Raw genomic sequence first — 16,151 nt, 5'->3', positions numbered from 1 at the left:
CTACGAAAGGCACGCTACTTGTATGGAGGAATTCCTGTGTGGAAAGGTATGGAAATAACTAAGACACACCTGCATGGGACCCAACTATATGGAAACATGCCCATATAGGTGAATACTTACCGGAACACACCTGTGGGGGAGCTGTACAGTGCATTCACAGAGGAACACCTGCTGCGAAACATACCTGTGAGGTGACAGAAACTGCCCTGGATAAAGAACGCCTGTATAGAAGGGAAGGCCTGGAGACGCCGCAGGCACACTCAACACTGAAGCACATCTGTGGGGAGAATCATCAGGACAGAGGTTTAGGTATACCGAGGCCCACCTGTCAGGGAAGCATTTGTGAGAAAACACACACTTGGGGCATCGCCACAGGAAAACACCTGTATCCCAAATGTTTTAGGGCACCTGCAAGGAACACCGGTGAATGACAACATCTACGAGCTTTCAGAGATTTGTTTGAGACGCACCTACTCAAGCACACCTTTCTGGACAGAGGCAGAGTGAGAACCAAAGGAGCCCTCAAAGTTGTATCTTTGGATGAAGTGAGACGACAGTCACAGGAGCCCTCCAGAGGACTCCTGGGTAGAGTGATGATTAAAAGAAAGTTAGCTGGGAGCGGAGGCACATGCCTCTCATCCTCGCCACTCAGGAGGCTGAGGCAGGAGGGTCACAAGTTTTAGGCCGGCCTATGCAATTTAGCAAAACCCTCAGCAACTTAGCGAGAGAGATCCGGTCTCAATCAATCAATCAATCAATCAATCAATCAATCAATCAATCAATCAACGGGACTGGGATGTACCTCCGTGGTAAAGCGCCCTTGGTTCAATCCCCAGGATCAATAAATGAGTAGTAGTACTAGCAGTATTTGATACTCAGATTGAACCCAGCTGCACTTTACCACTGAAATGCACCCCAAGTCCTTTTGATTTGATTTGATATGGTTTTTTGTTTTTTGTTTTTTTTTGACACAGTGTCTCTCTAGATAAGCTGCTGAGTGCCTCGCTAAGTTACACAAGCTGGCTTCGAACTTGCCGTTCTCCTGCTTCAGACTCCAAGTCACTGGGATGACAGGCGTCCACCACCGCGCCTGGGTTTTTTTAATCCCTCCTGAGTATAGGAAGATGGTCAAGGGTCCCAGATCTGTTTAAATCCCTTTACCCTTTAGCGGGAATTAGGATTGGAAAGTATGACCGTGTTTCCTCATCCGTAAAGAAGGAAAGCTAGGGGCCTGACGAGGACGATGAGAGAAGTGAGTAAACGGCCTGGCATGTGCCGTGCACTGAATCAAAGCTTGCGGTGGTTGTTGTTGTTACATTATTATTTATTATTATTATTATTATATTATTTTCTGTCCAGTGGGCGCCACTCCCCCTGATGGTGAGTCGAGAAACTGCACCCGAAACTAGTGGGCGGGACGTTAGGCAGGTGCATCTAGAGCGATTGGCGAGGGCCCCATCTCCAGTGCTCCGCCACCTGACCCTTATCCCTAGCCGCGTCCGGGACACCGACGTCCGCCAGAGGGGTCAGGAGCGAGCAACCAGCCCGATGTCTGGATCCGCCCCTTTAAAACTGCCTGGAGGGCGGTGGGACTGAGGAGCTCGAGGCAACCTAGGGTCAGCTGGAGGCCCCGCCCAGGTGGGCGGGCGAGGAAGCACAAACCGGCGCAGCTCAGAGGCCTCTGGCCTATAGGAAAGGGACTGTGCAGCCGCGCCGCGTGTTGATCTTTCGTTTCCCTATTTGAGTGCGACCTAGAAAGAAGGCGCGCGGGCGGAATGAAAGAAAGCGGAGCACTGCCTCTTGATCTTCTGTTTCTATAACTAAGTCGGGAATCTGACATGCGCGGACGGGCAGACGAAGAGCTTAGCCTGCTCAGGGTTCTTGCGTACGTCTGGGAAAAGCGAGAAATTTAGTTCTTGAAAAGGATTAGCAGGAGAGGGAGGTCAAGTGGAAAGAGATTATGAAACCCAAACCCTGACATCTCCCTCCTGCGCTCTCTTTAGGGAAGGAGAAAAGGGTAAACTGAGGTAAGCAGGTGGAACTCTAAAACCAGAACTGAGAACACTGAATTCCCTATCCTCTCTTCTCAAAATAAGTCCTGGGGCTCTGGGGCTGTGCAAAACCGGAGCATCCTAGACATCCCTCCCCACGCCCCCAGCTCCGCCCTCGGTACCACACACCCGCCCCATGCGGGTCGGAGGAGGAGACGCAAGTTCTGGCGCGGGCGGCGACGGCTAGCAGTTAGCACCTCTAGCAAGTGCCAGAGCCCCGCAGGCAGCGCAGAGGCTGCGGTGCCAGTGGCCGCGGGGCTAGTCCTGCGGGGTCCCGGGGGGGAGGGGGAGCCGCAAAGCCCCCGCTGAGGCCGCCGCGGCCGGGCCTCCCCTCCCCCCCGGGCAGGCGCCATGCGGGGGGGCGCAGGTGACGCGGAGCGGCAGCAGCGCTGGGGTCGTCTGTTCGAGGAGCTGGACAGTAACAAGGATGGCCGCGTGGACGTACACGAGTTGCGCCAGGGACTGGCCAGGCTGGGCGGGGGCGACCCAGACCGTGGCGCCCAACAGGTACTCCCGCGGGGACCCCTCATGGCGCACTGCGCTGTGGCCCCCGCCCGCCCAGTAACCCGAGACCCTGAATGGAGCGGCCGGAGCCGCCTGGGACTACCTGTAGCTGGACTCCAGGACCTCTGTCTCGGTTCCCTTCCCCCTGCCCACCGGTGTTTGGCCTAACGGGACCGCAAGACAGGGCCGCCAAGGCCCCAGGCCTGCAATTTGGCTGCCAGCACCTGGTACCCTCGGGGATGGGGATGTCCGCCAGGGAATAGAGCTGGGAGCCTTTCTGCCCACCGTCTGTGACACACCCTCCTCTGGCCTTCGCACAGCCCAAGACGTGCCCTGCTCCTACATCCAGAGGACACGCCCTCCCACCCTCGGGACACCCACTGCCCTCCCAGCCAGCTGCCCCGGTCTCTCTGTTTACATTCCCAGCCTGCCCTTTCCTGGGCCTGGCTCATTGCCCCAGCTAGGGACTCCAGCCTGTCCAAGGCCACCCTCAGCTGTTATGTACCTTTGGAGGCAGAAACTTGCCTTCTCTCCCCTGCCTTGCAGGGGTCCCTCATACCTGTAGCTCCCAGGTGTCCCTGAAGCAGCTCCACAGCATCCTTGCCACCTTCAGTCCAAACTCCCACTTTCCAGATGGGTAATATGGAGACCCTGTGGTGGCTTGGCTGGGATCTGTCGTGCCCCACATTGCCCCGGGCTGTTTCTAAAGGGAACCCCTGAAACTGCCCTGTGAACAGTTTTTTGTTTTTGTTTTTTTTTGTTTTTTTTTTTTTTCATAAGAGACAGCTGGGAGGACAGGCTTTGGAGGAACCCAAGGTTACCACTTCCCAGCTCTGACCTTGAACCAGTTTCTTGACTTTGCAGAGCCTCAGTTTGCTTGCCAGGAAAACTGGACAATGCCATGCACCTCGCATACCTATTGTGGTCTTGGGCGTCTTGCTGGGAAGTGAGCTGATATGGGAGGGGTGATGTTCCCTGTTCCCTTCCTCCAGGTGTTGGGGGCTCAGGGTTCCTGTGGCATGATGCTCACTGTGCCTCCTCCAGGTGGGGGAGCAGCCTCCTGGAGCCCCTATGTCCCCCTCCCTTCTGCCAGGGACTCTCCCCTGAGGGTGACACTGATCCAGACAGCGGGCTCAACCTGGAGGAATTCACCCGTTACCTGCAGGAGCGGGAACAGCGCCTACTACTTATGTTCCACAGCCTTGACCGGAACCAGGACGGTAAAGCCAGTCTGCAGGCGGGGGATGGGGCCTATGGAGTTAGAACTGGCAGCGCTGGAGGAGGGGGCAGGGCTGCCTCTCCCTGATGACTCACCGGCTATTTTGGGAATTCTCCTCACCCTCAACTAGGTGGTTCGAGTCCCAGCCAGCCCATTCCACTTCTTTTCCATTCCTGAGTGGGGACCCTGGTTTTTCCCCTTAGGTATTTCTCAAGGACAAAGATCCCCCATATTGCTTCTAGATTTCCTATGGGGCAGATATCCCCCAAGCATCATCTGTGGGTTCTAAATATTGTCTTTGAATCCCTGTGACATAGGGACCCCTGCGGTTGCCATTGGATTCATTCACTCAGAGCAGAGGGCTCCCCAGTACTGCCTAAATCTTCCACCATGCAGTCTCTGCAACCTTGGGTGCACGCCTCACCCTGGGTTTCTGGACCCCCTAGTCTCGCTAGACCATGCCCCATTCCAAGCTGCCCTGATCCTTGGTCCTGGGATACCCCAGGATTGCCACGCTCGCTCTTCCCAACCTCTGAGCCCTCTGCAGGTCACATCGATGTCTCTGAGATTCAGCAGAGTTTCCGAGCTCTGGGCATTTCCATCTCACTGGAGCAGGCGGAAAAAATTCTACACAGGTAAGTCACTGGAGTTTCAGAATCCTGGGCCCCAGAAATCCCAGAAACTCAGGCCCCTCGGGCCCCTCAGTCACCTCCATATTCTGGGCCCCAGACCCAGTTCCAGAGCGGGTAGAGTTGAGTTGGGTTTGAAGTCAGACAGATCTTGGGCCAGTTGCTTGACTCTGAGCCTCAGGCTCCTCCTCTGCAAGATAAGGGTAATAATTCAAGTCCCCAGGAGGCTCGGCATGAAGAAGCAACCCAGGGCAACCCAGGGAGTGTGATTAGAACAGTGCAAGAAGTTCAGAGAGCTCTCAGTGTGCCCCAAACCTGCAAGACCTGGCAGCACTTCGCCCCAGTGTCAGGCACTGAGATTGTCCCCACCCCAACCCCAGCATGGACCGTGACGGCACGATGACCATTGACTGGCAGGAATGGCGTGACCACTTCCTTTTGCATTCCCTGGAAAATGTGGAAGATGTGCTGTATTTCTGGAAGCATTCCACGGTGAGATGGAGGCTGCGTTCGCAGCCTGGGAGCTGTGTCCTCTTCCCTGGTGGGCTTGCTGCAGGCTCCTTGGGGCTTGGAAGGGCTGGGCTGCAACTCTCAAGACGGAGAAGGAACTGGGAGCAGCTGGGGGCAAAGCTGGTTCCTCTCTTCCTTCATTTGGGGTCCAGGAGCCTGGGGCATCTCTGCTGTCTAATTGGAAACATTCAGACTCACTCAGGGCTCCAGGCAGAGGCCTCCAGGAGCGGCTGGAGGGGTTCGAGGGTACAAGGAAGAAAGAACTCACCAGATGGGGTTCCAGGCCTCCCACCCTCAACCCACATCGCTCCCTTTCTGCTGGATTCTCTCTGCCTGCATAATGGATTCTGCTACTGAACAGAAAAATTAGAACGCCATTGGCTTTGGAGGGTCCAATGGGATCCACTGGAAGTAGGAAGGAGATCCATCCATGGGATCTGATGAGATCCAGAGACTTCCACCCCAGAAGATCCATAGGAGCCTTGACAGGGAGTTCTATCAGTGGAATCTAAAGGGAGAATGACTTTTGGGGGGCACTTCCTATGGAGAAGATCTCTGAGAGATCTTATGAGGTCCCTGGAAGGATCTGCTGGGGTCTTTACATGGGAAGTTCCTGGTTGGATCTTATGTAGTACTGAAAGGATCTTCTGGAATCTTTATATGGGATGCCCTTTAAGGGGATCCTTTAGTGGGATCTGATAACTCTGGAGAGATTATGTGGCAGCTTCTTGAGTGGGATTCTTTAATGGAATTGGAGGAACTTTCTGTGGAATTTTGTGAGTCCTTTGGTGAGATTTTGTAGATCCTTTGGTGGAATTCGATGGCTCCTTAGTGAGATTTAGTGGATCCTTCAGTTAGATTTGTGGAGATCTCCAAGAGGGATCTTAGGCTCTCACAGGGAGGCCACTGGGTTGGGTGTTTTGGTGGCACCCAGTGGATTCCAGGAGGGCTCTTCTGTGCTTTCCAAGTGAGATCCATTGACGGGCTCTCTGGGGCTTCCGGGGAGTCATAGAGGAGACTCCACTATCTAGGACTGAATTGCTTCTTCCCACCTCCACCATGATGTGACATCATGACATGACATCACACCAATGTCCTCAGGTTCTGGACATTGGTGAATGCCTGACGGTACCAGATGAGTTCTCAAAGCAGGAGAAGCTGACGGGCATGTGGTGGAAGCAGCTGGTGGCTGGTGCAGTGGCAGGCGCTGTCTCACGGACAGGCACAGCTCCTCTGGACCGCCTCAAGGTCTTCATGCAGGTGAGGGGCCCTGGAGGGAGCTGGCCCCTCCCCCAGGCCTGGGACCTCGGAGGGAATGGCAGAGCTGCCTTTCCTCCCCGCTCAGGTCCACGCCTCAAAGACCAACCGACTCAACGTCCTTGGGGGGCTGCGGAGCATGATCCAGGAAGGGGGCGTCCTCTCCCTGTGGCGTGGCAATGGCATCAACGTGCTCAAGATCGCCCCTGAGTCAGCTGTCAAGTTCATGGCCTACGAGCAGGTGAGGGCAGGCTAGGCAGAGTGTTTGGCATGGGGAAGCCTGGGGTACATTCGGGGACCTGTGGGTGGGCTCGTGGATGGGGGATGATCGGGGTCCCCCAAAGTGGGTGTTTGCTCCCTGCACAATGCCCATCACAGTGCTGTGGAAGCCAGGGAACAGCAGAGCCCCTGCAAGGCTCCACCTCAGGCTCCGCCCACCGTGTCTCCCACCCTCAGATCAAGCACGCCATCCGAGGACAGCAGGAGACTCTGCAGGTGCAGGAGCGCTTTGTGGCTGGCTCCCTGGCTGGTGCCACAGCCCAAACCATCATCTACCCCATGGAGGTAAGGGGGAGGGGCTCTGGAAGGAGCTGTCCTGGCGAATCCACTCCTCATTCCACACCACGCATGGGGATTGTAACTTCTCCCAGGTCAGGACCTCGACTTCTGAGAGCGCACCATTTCAGGCCTGGCTCACCCACGTGTGGCCGTCTGAGCCATAACTTCTGGGGACCATGGTGCTGGTTGGACTGAACAGTGGTCAGGCAGCCAGCCGTTTATGGATATGCCCTGTCTGAGGATAGAATGCTTGTTCCCAGGGAGTATCATTTCTAGGCATCGCTACTTTCAGATAAATCATTTCAGGTTTCAGGTTGTATAGTATACCATTAAGATTTTGAAAGTGACAGGAAATTCAGACAACATGAGTGAAAACTCGAGATGATAAGTCAGGCCTGGAAGGGTGGCTTCAGATTGTTAGAGACCCAGGTCCTTCTGTCTACCTTATTGTTCCACCAACATGGCAAGTAGTACACACCTCATGGACCAACATGGCTGCTTGTGGTCCACTCATACATTCCACATTCCAGCTAAGCAGGAATAAGCCACAAAGGAGGGAACACCCCCCCTCACCTTTGAGGACGCCTTCTGAAAGTCATGCATAGCTCTTTTTTCTATTTCATGGTGCTGGACCTGGTAATGTGGCTGCTAAGAAGCCAGGAAGTGTAGTTTTTCTCTCTAGTGGTTATGTGCTTGCCAAAAGTTATTCTTCTATTATTAAGGAAGAAGGAACAAGACGTTGGGGGAAAATCAGTGGTGGCCGCCACAGGTCACTTTAGGAGTACCAGCTCTAGATATCTTCATTCCCGGCCGTGTGGTTTGGGCAGGTGGTGGGGACCAGCTTTCCCAGGGATAACTGAATTTCCACAGGTGCTGAAGACGCGACTGACCCTGCGCCGGACTGGTCAGTACAAGGGGCTGCTGGACTGTGCGCTGCGGATCCTGGAGCGAGAAGGGCCCCGCGCCTTCTACCGAGGCTACCTGCCCAACGTGCTGGGCATCATCCCTTATGCGGGCATCGATCTGGCCGTCTATGAGGTCTGTGGCAGCCCCCCCCGTTTCCTTCCCTGTGATCTGCCCACAGGACACCCTTCTTCCCTCGGGGAACCCCTCCATGCACTGCACTCCCCATCCAGCCAGGCATCGCTGCAAGGAAGTCTGACTTACAGTTCAGCCCTCTGTGGTCCCCTGGGAGTTGGGGACCACTCTAGTTGACAAGAATCATGAGGGCAGGCAAAGGTGAGACTCAAAGGTGTGCATGAACCAGAGCCAGGCTCCCTCTGGGCTGATGAATTCTTCAGGGCCTGCCCGCTTTGGCATCGGCCATCACTACAGAAACTGAGCCCAGCACCCAGTGGGAGTGGGGAGGTTTGCTGTTTCTCCGTGAGTCTCATCTGTTGCTCAGCCTCCTCCTGGTGGGGTCATCAGGTCCTCCCAATTAGGGCAGATGCAGATGCCCCCATGAGTCCTCCCCAAATCTCTCTTGGGTGTTTGTTTGTTTAGTACAGGGGATTGCACTCAGGGGCACTTAACCACTGAGCCACGTTTCTAGCCCTTTTATATTTTGTTTAGAGACAGGGTCTTGCTAAGTTGCATAGGGCCTCACTAAGTTGCTGAGGCTGGCCTTGATTCTCCTGCCTCAGCTCCCATCGCTGGGATGATAGGTGTGACCACTGCACTTGGCCTCCCCAGACCTTTCTATCCAGGACAGGCCAGCTTCCTGCGTGAGAGCCGTGCAGTTACCAAGGGTCCTGCACTCAGAGGTGCCCACACCTGAGTGGTTCTCTGCTTAGGTCATCTTGAAATTCTTAGTAATTTTTTTAACATAGGACCCTGTGCTTTGCAATGGATCCCACAAATTGTGCAGTCCGAGTCTGTCTGTACCTGCCCTCCCGGTTCCCAGCATCAGGGCAGCGGGAGGAGACAGGCCCTGTTCCCGCACTGTGTTCGGACCTCCACTTCTTCCTTTGGCCCTTCACTCATCCACTGAGCCTGTCCAGCGAGCACCTGCTGTGTCTCTGGTCCCAGTGCTCACTGCCACAGGACATGGAACGAGACCTGTGTAACCCCTGCCCTCCTGGGACGCGCACCCGGTCACCCAGTAAATAAGAGAGTCTCAGCTCCCAAGAGGCTCCCAGAAGATGCAAGACAGGATTTGTCCTCAGACGCAGTGGCGGGCTGGTGGCACTGGAGCCCAGCAGGCAGTGCGCCCTCAGCAGGGAGAGGGAGCAAGCGCAGCAGGGGCCGCAGGGAGGCAAAGCAGGGATGAACTTGGCTGGCTGGAGGGCCCAAGTTTTGAGCGGCCCAGGGAGCTGCTCAGCACAGGTGAGCTCAGAAGGTCAGCAGGGACTCCGTGGAGGATTTGGGTTTGCCCTAAGTACAGTGAAAAACTTGAGGGTTGGGAGCAGAAATAGGAGGTGACCCTATTTAATACATTTTTCTTCCAAAAAAAGAAGTTCAAGTGGTTAAGAAGCTTAAGAAGCCCTGTGCTCTCTTGGAGTTTCAAAATCTGTTAGTCCCTTTACAGCTCTGACAGGTCCTGCAGTGAAGTGATGTAACAATTATCTTAGAACCTCTTCGACAGAGCCACTCACCTCCCACCCTGCCCCCACCCCTGTGCGCTGGCCATGGAACCCAGGGTTCCATCTCTACCACTGAGCTGCCCCCCAGCCCCAAAACAACTTTTCGTAACTCATTTAACATCTATTTGACAAATGCTGCTTCAGACCCTAAAGACCACCATTAAAATTGCAAAGGCAAACCGAGAGGGGTGGCCAGCGCTAGTTACTCAGGAGGCTGAGGTAGGAGGATTACTTCAGCCCAGGAGCTAGAGGCCACCCTAGGCAATACAGATAGACTGTAAGACCCCACCTCAATACAAAACACGTAAAATAGCTACCTACTATTTTTTATTTATTTCTTTGCAAAGAAAGACACTAAACTCTTGCCTGTACTCTCTAGTCTACACCTAGGCCAGACATTACTAATCTATCCCAGCACTGGGTCCCTCTCAGAACATTTCCAGTTCCAGGCAGACACTTACCAATGAATTAAAACTCACCTAGGAAATGAAACCTACAAGCCACCCCAGTGACAAGGCACAAAAGGTCTTATCCTTACAAAGTCCTTGGCAGGGAAGTGGGGGAGTGGCTGACTAGCAGGCACCAGGCCCTGGTTTTAATCCCCAGCACCCCTCCCCCACCACAAAAAAAAAAAAGACAAGAAAGCTTTGGCAGAAGGCTTCAGAAGGGATTAACCACCCTAAAGACTAAGCACATGGTTCTGGAGTCACTGGCTCTGAATGTTTAGTCTCACCTTGATTTTGTAGCTTCAGGCAAGTAACTTCCCCTGACCCTTCATTTCTACAAAATACAGCCAGTAGGAGAAATTGTCTGCCCTGGAGGTATGCTGCGGAGACTGGGATGCCAGGGCTAGTGGCGTATTTGGAGGAGGCACTGGGGTGTGTGTATCTATTCCCCAGGGCTGCTGCAACAAAGTATCAGCAACTGTTGGGTCAGAACAATGGAAAGGCGTCTCCCAGTCCTGGAGGTCAGAAGCCCAAATTCAAGTGTCCAGAGCCATACTCCCCTGGGGCCGGCGGAGCCTCCCTCCCGCCTCCTCCCAGCGGCTGCCCCTCACCGTCCTTGCCATCACTGGCCTTCCTTTTGTTTTTGTCTTTTGACACCAGTCCCAAGGTCCCACTGTGTTGCCTAGGCTGCCCCTCAAACTCCTGGGCTCAAGCGATGCCCCGCCTGCCTCCCAGGCGCCCGGCAGCACTCCTTGACCAGAGAGGACGCTAGCCTCTGCCTCCGGTCACCAGGCTTTCTCCACCTCATGTGTTTCTGCAGCTCTCCTTTTATTTCCGCATGAAGAGCTCACCCTACTCATCTTTGCCAGTGACATCTGCAAAGACTCTATTTGCAAAGATCAGGTCTAAGACGCCGGAGGCTAAGCTGTCAGCACAGCCAGGTGTGATGGCACAGACCTGTCATCCCAGCTACCTGGGAGGCTGAGGCGAGCGGATTGCTCAGTGCTTTGACCAGCAACTTAGCAACAAAATAACAGGGCTGGGGTGCAGCTCAGTGGTTGGTGCTTGCACAGCATGTGCAAGGCCCTGGATTCCCTCCCCCGGTACTGCAGGGGAGAAAAGAGAGCCACATACATTTGGGGGGTTCACGGTTCACAATGGTGTGTTATCAAGCAAGCTGCCACTCTTGGCAAGCACAGCTCGACCCCCCTGGGGTCCTCTGGCAGAGAACACACCCCACAAAAGGGCCGAGGAGCTGGAGTACTGATCGGCCCAGCCAGAGCTTTGATGGCTGCTTCTGGGGGTGCGGACTCCCCAGCTCTGGCCTCCTGTTGGCTGGTGCTCAGAGCGTCCTGGTCTGGGTGCAGAGAAGGTCCTCAGGCAGCCCATGAGTGCTGGCAGGCAGCCATCAGGAGGTCTAATCCAAGGCAGAGGAGGGAGGGACACCCACAGCGGTGGCCCAGACACCCACGTTGGAGGGCGCGTTCGTTTCATATTCATTTCCTGTGGCTAAAACAAACTGCCACAAACCGAGTGGATTAAAACAATACAAATTTATTAGCTTACAATTAGGAAAGTCAGAAGTTCAAAATGGGAGTCCTGCTGGGCTTTATAAAATTGAGGCCCCCGGACTTTTCAGAGGTTCTGGAGAAAACTTTCTTTACCTTTTGCAGCTTTTAGAGGCGCCCGTACCCCACACAGCTCATGTGGCCCCTTCCTCCACATTCTGAGAAAGTGTAGAATCTTCTAATTGATCAATCAACCTCTGCCTCTGTCTTCATTATTTCTTCTTAAACTGGGGGTGGAACCCAGGACCTTGTGCCTGCTAGGCAAGTGCTCCACCACTGAACTCTGCACCCCCACCTTTTAAATTTTTATTTTGAGACAAGGTCTAAGTTGCCCAGGCTGGTCTCACACTTGGGATCGTCCTGCCCCAGCCCCTCCAGTACACAGGACCACGGGCGTGCGCCACATCCGGCTTCCCATCTGCTTTTTTGACTCTGGCTTTCGTTTGTCGCCTGTTGCTGGGTGCTGGGAACCGCGCCCAGAGCCTCTCACGCGGGCTCCACCACTGAGCTACACCCCACCCCACCTTCTCTTGACTCTTTTTTGGTAGTTTGGACAGTGTGCCTTTGTTCATTTTTATGTGGCGCTAAGGATCAAACCCAATACCTCACATGTGCTAGGCAAGCGCTGTGCCACCAGCTATAGCCCAACCCCTTCTGATAAGGATCCCGTGATGATGGTGAACCCACCCAGGACATCCAGGATAATTTCTCATCTCAAAATCCTTGGCCTCAACCTAGCAAAGTCCTTTGTGCCACAGAAAGTAGCCAAGGGACCAAGGGACCCGTGCAGGCAGAGCACAGGGGACTCTCATTCCACTGCCACCCACGGTGGGGGTTAAGTGAAGGTCACGTGCCTGCAGAGTCCAAGGATGCGCTGTGTACTGGGCTAGCACCAAGCTGGCCACAAGGTCTACAGAGCCAGGGCCCTGGACTGCCACTCCCAGCCCACACCTCTCCTTTCTCCCCTCCAGACCCTGAAGAACCGCTGGCTCCAGCAGTACAGCCACGAATCGGCAAACCCAGGGATCCTCGTGCTCCTGGCCTGCGGCACCATCTCCAGCACCTGTGGCCAGATAGCCAGTTATCCCCTGGCCCTGGTCCGGACCCGCATGCAGGCCCAAGGTGAGGGCTGGGGAGGGAGGATGGAGCAGGGGAGTGGCCACCTGGGGCCCACCTTCTCTTCCCCAGCTCCTCACAGGTAGAGTCCTGGGCTGGACTCCTCCTGGATTTGGATGGCCTCAATAAGTCCTGCCTCTTCTCTGGGCCTCTGTTGACCCGCTGGCAACTTTGGAAGGGGAGTCCTTTACCCTCAGGAAGCTGAGGATTAACCAGCAGAGCAGATATAAGAGTTCTGGCAGAGCTTCTTGGCAATCATAGCCAGAGGCTGCTGCTGGCCCCTGTGAGGCCTTCCCGGGCTGGTAACTTGAGCTTCTATTTGCAAGGCTGAGTTATAGCAGGCAGGGTCAGGGAGAGGCTAAGAACCAGGTTAAGGAAAGTCAGGGTCAGGTTGGTTATTGTTTTTCTCTGCATTTTTCTTTTACCCCTCCCTGAATCTGTTCTGAGAATTTCCTTGGGAATTTTAGCATTTGTGTTTTGTGGTTACCAGGGAGGTATCAGTAAATAAGATAGGCGTGGTCCCCATCTTCATGGAGTTCAGGCTGGAGAGGAGGAAAGATGCTGAATAAATCATTCCATAATTAACCTTTGATTTAGGGTTGAATAAAGGGGAGGAAGAGGATCCTGACTTGGACTGGGGAGCCAGGGAGAGCTCCCTTGAAGAGCTGGCTTTGCAGTAGAGATTGGGAAGATGACTAGGAGTTAGCGAGAAGAGGAGCGGGGAACTGACTGCCAGGAGGAGGATGTTTCTACCTCCTCCCACCACACACACACACTCTGTTTCAATTCATCCCCAAATTTGGGCCCTCAAGATTAGCAGCCAGTTCCAAGGACCATAGAAGTCCCGACTGTGACGGGTGTGGGGGTTGCTGCTCAGTGGTAGGGTGCTTGCCTAGTATGCACACGGCCCTGGGTTCCATCCCAGCACCGTGGGGAGACTAAAAAGTCCGACTCTCCATGGGAGGTTCAACTGTTGGTCTAGCCCTCCTTCCTCCTGTGGCAGTAGCCACCTGGCCCAGCCCTGTGGGGTATGAGGGAGGAGAGAGGGAGGAGCTTCAGCCTTACGTGGTCCCTGCCCCTCCCAGCCTCCATCGAGGGCTCCCCGCAGCTCTCCATGATGAGTCTGCTCCGTCACATCCTGTCCCAGGAGGGAGTGTGGGGCCTCTACCGGGGCATTGCCCCCAACTTCATGAAGGTCATTCCAGCTGTGAGCATCTCCTATGTGGTCTACGAGAACATGAAGCAGGCCCTGGGGGTCACATCCAGGTGAGGGACCCGGAGCCTATCCCCCACCCCAAGATCCCTCACCCAGTCATGATGACCCCCCAGACTGATGTCCTTGGCCACTGGAGACCAATGGCCCAATCAGTGGATCCTAGTCCAAACCACTGGATCCCTGCACTTTAGCCACAGGATCCCAGCACCCAAATCCTGGATCCTCACCCCCCATACCCTAACCATTGAATCACAGGATCCCCACACTTTGACCACTGGATCCCAATACTCCAACTCTAGATCTCAGATCTCTGTACCCCAACTGCTGAATCCCACACTTCAGCAACTTAAATCCAATACCTGAACCACAAGATCCAAAATTATCCACACCCCATCCCTTCATCCCCTACCTCCCAACTCCCTAGATCCTGCATTCCTACATTCCAGAGGTGGATCCTACATTTCCCTACCCACTGGGTCCCGGACCTCCACTCTTAATCACTAGATCCCCCACAACTTGGTGAATGGATCCCAATACCCCAACCACAGGAATGTACATCCCCTGTACCTCATCACCCTGATCCCAGCTCCCTCAGGTACCAGATCCAGTGCCCTCATGTAGCACTGGATCCTAGATCCCCAACCCCACTGGCGAATCACAGATCGCCATGCCTCAAGCCCTGTCTCCAAGCTCAGCCACTGGATTCTGGATGTCAAGAAACCTCAGCCACCGGATCCTGACAGTGCAATGCCTAGATCCTGGGGCCCCCACCACTGGATCCAGATCCCCTCACCCCAACCACTGGATTCCTGAATTCCTTTACCTCGACACTGGGTCCCAGATCCTTCTGCTTCGACTGCTGAATCCCTACTTTTCAAGCACTATGCCCTCTGCCCCCTACCACTGGATCTTGGATTCCCAAGCCCCAACCCACTGGATTCTGGATCCTAAAACCACAAATGTGGGACCCAACAGCACAGCAAGTGGATCCTGGCAGCTGTAGCTGCTGGATTCCAGATTCTAGATCCCAAATTCCCTTGTCCCAGTCACTGGATACTGAAACAAACCCCAGTCCTTCCAGGCACTGAATCCCAAGATCTTGACCCCTGTACCCGGAATGCTCAGACCCCCCAGTCTAGATGCCAGAAGGCCAATCACAGCATCCTGATCCCACACATCCCCATCCCAGATATACACGGGAGCCTACCATGACACAGGATCACAGTCTAGGGAGCCCTGCGGAAACCCAGGTCCCAGCTCCCTGGCTCCAGAAAACCCAGGGGATCTGCCCCATGTCTTCATGTAGCTCATGGCCAGGCAGCAAGAGAGGAGACGTGGCTCCCAGGACCACATCGATGCTTGACCCCCACCCCCTCCTCAGCATGGCCTCACCTCCTGGCCCTGGGGGATACTGCTCCCTCTGACAACCCCACCCCGCCCCCTGCAGCATCTTCCATCCCCCACCCACCTGATCAGCTCACACCCCAGAGCCTAAGTCCCTCTGGAGGGTCCAGCCACTCATTCTTAGGGGCTGGCAAAGAGGCAGTCTGAGGCCAGAGGCATGGGGGATCTCCCCACCGCAGCACTGCCAGCCCTTCTGGGGCTTCAAAGATCTGCGAGCCAGGAACAACTCCTCATCGACTATCCTTCCCTAAACTCAAGCATCCGATTATGCAAAAACAAACAAAAAAGCCAAATCCCCAAACTCACTCCAGGTCTATTTTTCTATCAGAGAGAAGAGCAAAACCCCCACCCCCAAACCCAAGCCCCCAACTCCCCACACCCCAGACCTTCTGCACTTTATTGTTGGATTCTGAGCTTAGGATGATGGGGCCCCTCTCTCCACTGCTACCCAGTTCGTGGGGAACCCCATTAAGGGACTGTGAAAGAGGAACTAGGATGTTGGGGGCTAGAGGACCCCTGGCTTCCACCTCCTCCACCAACACTATGCCCCCTCCCTGCCTGTGTGTTATTTCAAAGGAAAAGAACAAAAAGAATAAATTTTCTAAGCTCTTTCATTGTGTTTTCTTTTCTGAAAAGAGGTGGGTGGATTTGGGACCACATCAACCCAGAGCGAAGGGACACAAGGCTGTTTCTCATCACATGCACACGCACAGCTCCAAGCACAGGCAACGACTCCCTCTCCAGCCTTAGTCTTTACGTCTGTCTGTGAAGCAGGAGCAGGGAGGGAGTCTCTATTCATGGCCTCTTCCAATTTTTCTGTTTTTTGTTTTTTTTTTTTCCTGATTCTCCATGTGCATTAGTTTTCTAGAGCTGTCATATTACCACAAACCAAGTGCTTTAAAAAAATTTGTTAGAACATTTTTATTGTTGTTAAATATACATGACATAAAACTTACCATCTTGGGGCTGGGGCTGTGGCTCGGTGGTAGATCGCTTGCCTAGCACATTGTGAGACACTGGGTTCCATCCTTAGCACCACATAAAAATAAGTAAATAAAATAAAGGTATTTTAAATAACTAAAACTAGTTAA

At 54.2% G+C, this 16,151-nt stretch overlaps 2 protein-coding genes across 4 annotated transcripts in view; one reads left to right on the top strand and one right to left on the bottom strand.

The window, feature by feature from the left end:
- TRIP10 (thyroid hormone receptor interactor 10) overlaps nt 1–16,151 on the bottom strand; it is a 260,809-nt gene that overhangs the window by 226,803 nt on the left and 17,855 nt on the right. The window lies entirely within an intron of this gene.
- Nucleotides 2,186–15,671, top strand: SLC25A23 (solute carrier family 25 member 23). Of its 3 annotated transcripts, none has more exons than XM_079115337.1 (11): nt 2,186–2,558; nt 3,649–3,775; nt 4,322–4,409; nt 4,784–4,895; nt 6,015–6,173; nt 6,259–6,411; nt 6,627–6,734; nt 7,599–7,766; nt 12,296–12,446; nt 13,526–13,706; nt 14,243–15,671. In XM_079115337.1, exons 1-11 carry the CDS (start codon nt 2,403–2,405, stop codon nt 14,394–14,396), a joined length of 1,557 nt encoding a protein of 518 aa, XP_078971463.1. In that variant the 5' UTR covers nt 2,186–2,402; the 3' UTR covers nt 14,397–15,671. The 3 variants fall into 3 exon arrangements, with proteins under 3 accessions (XP_078971463.1, XP_078971464.1, XP_078971465.1); XM_079115338.1 differs by having other exon boundaries at nt 2,187–2,558; nt 14,334–15,671; XM_079115339.1 differs by having other exon boundaries at nt 2,187–2,558; nt 14,291–15,671.

This window comes from Sciurus vulgaris (genome assembly GCF_902686455.1).
Source record: "Sciurus vulgaris genome assembly, chromosome: 16".
NCBI lineage: Eukaryota > Metazoa > Chordata > Mammalia > Rodentia > Sciuridae > Sciurus > Sciurus vulgaris.
This window is presented reverse-complemented; position numbering and strand designations above follow the sequence as displayed.